Source organism: Anopheles coluzzii, chromosome 2, assembly GCF_943734685.1.
Source record: "Anopheles coluzzii chromosome 2, AcolN3, whole genome shotgun sequence".
Taxonomy (NCBI): Eukaryota; Metazoa; Arthropoda; class Insecta; order Diptera; family Culicidae; genus Anopheles; species Anopheles coluzzii.
Genome location: NC_064670.1, coordinates 66,614,321 through 66,617,647, shown reverse-complemented (window position 1 = coordinate 66,617,647; position 3,327 = coordinate 66,614,321). Strand labels below are relative to the sequence as shown.

Genomic DNA, 3,327 nt, shown 5'->3' with positions numbered 1-3,327 from the left:
CGGTAGAAAAGTTTCGGGTGTATCTTCTGGGTATCAAGTTCAAAATCATAACGGACTGTGCTGCTTTCAAGCATACATTGAAGGCGAAAGAGCTTTCGGCCAGAATAGCAAGATGGGCGTTAATGTTGGAAGAATACGAATACGAAGTGATACATCGATCAGGGACAGTGATGAAACATGTGGATGCCTTAAGCAGGGCACCGGTTATGATAGTGACAAGTGACCCAATGATCAAAGCACTTAGAAGGTCACAGCGTAGTGATGAACGGGTGAAAGCGATAGTGGAACTTCTAAAAGTTCAACCGTTTGAGGATTACTTTCTCAGTGACGATTTGTTGATGACAGTAATAAAAGGGAGAGAAGTAATAGTGGTACCGGCAGCGATGCAAAGTGAATTAATCCGTACGGTACACGAGAACGGCCATCTCGGTGCGCGCAAATTGGAGGAAATCATACAACAGGAGTTTTATATTCCCAATTTGATTGAACTAGTGAAGCGTACGATAGAGTGCTGTGTTAAGTGTATTTTAGCCGAGAGGAAAAGGGGCAAAACCGAAGGTCTGTTAAACCCCATAGTAAAAGGTGACACTCCGTTGGACACTTATCATTTGGACCATTTGGGTCCTATGGATACGACGGAAAAAAAGTATAGGTACGTATTTGTTGTGGTGGATGCGTTCAGCAAATACACTTGGATTTACCCCACCAAAACGACGAATTCGTTCGAAGTGATTCAACGGTTGTCAGCACAGAGTGAGTGTTTCGGTAATCCTAGACGTATTGTGAGTGACAAAGGGGCGGCGTTTACATCAAATGATTTCAAACAATATTGTGAAGGGAAAAATATCGAACGAGTTGAAATTTCTACAGGGGTTCCACGAGGGAACGGCCAAGTGGAAAGAGTGAATCAAGTAATAATGGGTATGCTGCGAAAGTTATGTGTCAATGATCCGACAAAATGGTACAAACATGTAGCGAACATACAGCGTTGGATTAATTCCAGCCCGCATCAGAGTATTGGCATTACTCCATTCGAAGCGATGTTTGGTGTACCAATGCGACACGAGGAAGACCTTCGACTCGGCGAGCTGATGGAGCAAATCAAGGTTGCTCAGTACCACGATCAACGTAAGCAGATGCGAGCAGGCGCCAGGGCTTCTATCGAGAAGGCGCAAGAGGTACAGCGAGAGTCTTACAATCTTCGAGCACGATCGGCGACGGTGTATCGAGAAGGAGATCTGGTAGCGATCAAACGGACGCAATTTGGTCCAGGACGGAAGTATGCTGCGGAATTCCTTGGACCATACAAAGTGACGGGTGTGCGACCATACGATCGGTATGACGTGGTGAAGGTTGACGGTGAAGGGCCGAACGTGACGTCGACGGCAGCGTCGCATATGAAGCCTTATCGAGTGTAGTGTTACGGCGAAGATCCTCCGGGGCGGTGGATCTGTCAAGGAAAGGCCGTGTGAAATGGGGAAGAATAAGGGGAATGTGCGCGAGCGACGGAAGGTGCGCGAAAAGGAAAAGAAGAAAGAGAGTGTGCGAGAACGAACTAAGAAAGAGAACGCGGTTACGGCGGGTAACGCGGAGCGAGAGGGAAGATGGCCAGTAACTATAAAAGCGGTGCGCGCTTTGGGGACAGTGAGTTAGTTTGGGAACGATAAGAGAACGGATACATGTGAATTGCGAAACGAATGAAAATAAATCGTGTAGAACTCAAATCTCCGGTCTTCTTATTTACTCCCCATTTCAGCTAACTTTACATAAATACGATTTCATCCACTTTACCAGGGGTGGTGATAATCCAAGTCTATCAAGTTTTGCCAGAAGAATGTTGTGGGACACACTGTCAAAAGCCGCCTTAATGTCCGTGTAAATGGCATCAACCTGCATACCATCATCAATGGACTTATAACAGCCGCTAACGAATTGCATCAGATTTGTCGTAGTTGATCTCTTAGGCATGAATCCATGTTGGTTAGTGCTGATGTATTTGCCGGCAGATGCCATTAATGGTTCATAGATGATTAGCTCGAACACTTTGGCGCAGGCAGCTAAAGAGGTAATACCTCGATAGTTCACTGCTTCGTTTTTGCTGCCCTTTTTGTGGATGGGTGTTAGCCATGAGACCTTCCACAGTGATGGAAAGGTTCCTGTGCGCAGAGATTCGTTAAAAATCTTAGTTAAAACAGGAGCTACCGATACGGCACAACGCTTGAGAATTGTCGCTGGGATACCATCTGGCCCCTCGGAGTATGACGACTTTAGACGCTCGATTTTTTGGGTAACCAGGGTCTCGGTGACGATAGGTAGCGTGACATGAATTGCATCTGCCGGAGTGTTCACGAGCGCGGAAGCAACAGCCTCCGGAGGTGTGATGTTAGAGATGAAGCTATCCTCGAAACGCGTGGCGAACAGTTCACAAATATCTAATGGCGAGTGTGCACAATTATCCTTATACCGAATAGTCCAGGGGAGGCCAGTTGACTTGCGCATGTTGTCGGCAAAGCTCCAAAAGCGGCGAGGGTACTTTCGCAAGCTTCGTTCAGTCTGGCGTATATATCGACGATAGCAGACTCTATTATAACGTCGATAAAGTGCATGAGCACCATTGTAGTAAAGCCGACACGGTGTGGATCGATTAGCGCGTAAATAGTCATAAGCGGCTCGCTTTGCTTTTTTTAGGGCATGTAATGTGCGGTCACCCCACGGCGGTCCGCGATGGGGCTTTTTAATAGGAGCACATTCACGCAATGCGGCCCGCATAAACTCTGAGAAATCGTTCGTGGCATGGTCAATGGATGTATAGTTTGAGCATTCAAACGATTGGTTGAAGGAGCAGATCAGTCTCTTGAGTTTAGTAAGGTCAGCACGTGCGTAATTGAGCTTTATTTCCGTAACAGTGGTAGCGTGATTCATAGACGATGCTGTGATTTCCAAATCAAATTCGAGCGGTGGGTGATAGCAGTTTATTGGCAGCAGCGGGTGCTCGCTGACGCGTATGAGCGAAGAAGTTGCTGCACTTGACCAATTCCCGTATGCAAGGTCTAAAATGCGCCCCATAGAGTTAGTGTTGTTATTAAGTTGGAAAAGCGCATTCTGGTGCAGTCCATCGACGAATTGGGCGCTACTAACTGAACTAGTATGAGGTTCAAAAAACACAAAAGGGGTTTCATGATTCGATTGCGCAGGCGACCAGGAAAGAGCGGGTTGGTTAAAGTCTCCCACGAGCACGAATCTGTCGTTTGGACCTAGTGTGTCGCAAATGCTGTTGACGGTGTCCAGTAATGCATTTATTTTTCCTTCGTCCGTGCTATGGTTGGG

At 46.8% G+C, this 3,327-nt stretch overlaps 1 protein-coding gene across 1 annotated transcript; it reads right to left on the bottom strand.

The window, feature by feature from the left end:
• Positions 1–1,752: 1,752 nt before the first annotated feature.
• Positions 1,753–3,066, bottom strand: LOC125908327 (uncharacterized). Its single transcript, XM_049611025.1, has one exon. The coding sequence runs from the start codon at positions 3,064–3,066 to the stop codon at positions 1,753–1,755; it is 1,314 nt and encodes a 437-aa protein (XP_049466982.1).
• Between the last annotated feature and the right edge of the window lie 261 nt (positions 3,067–3,327).

Coding starts and splice junctions, on each gene's coding strand:
- LOC125908327 (XM_049611025.1), bottom strand. CDS start 3,066: ATGGGGCGCATTTTAGACCTTGCATACGGGAATTGGTCAAGTGCAGCA.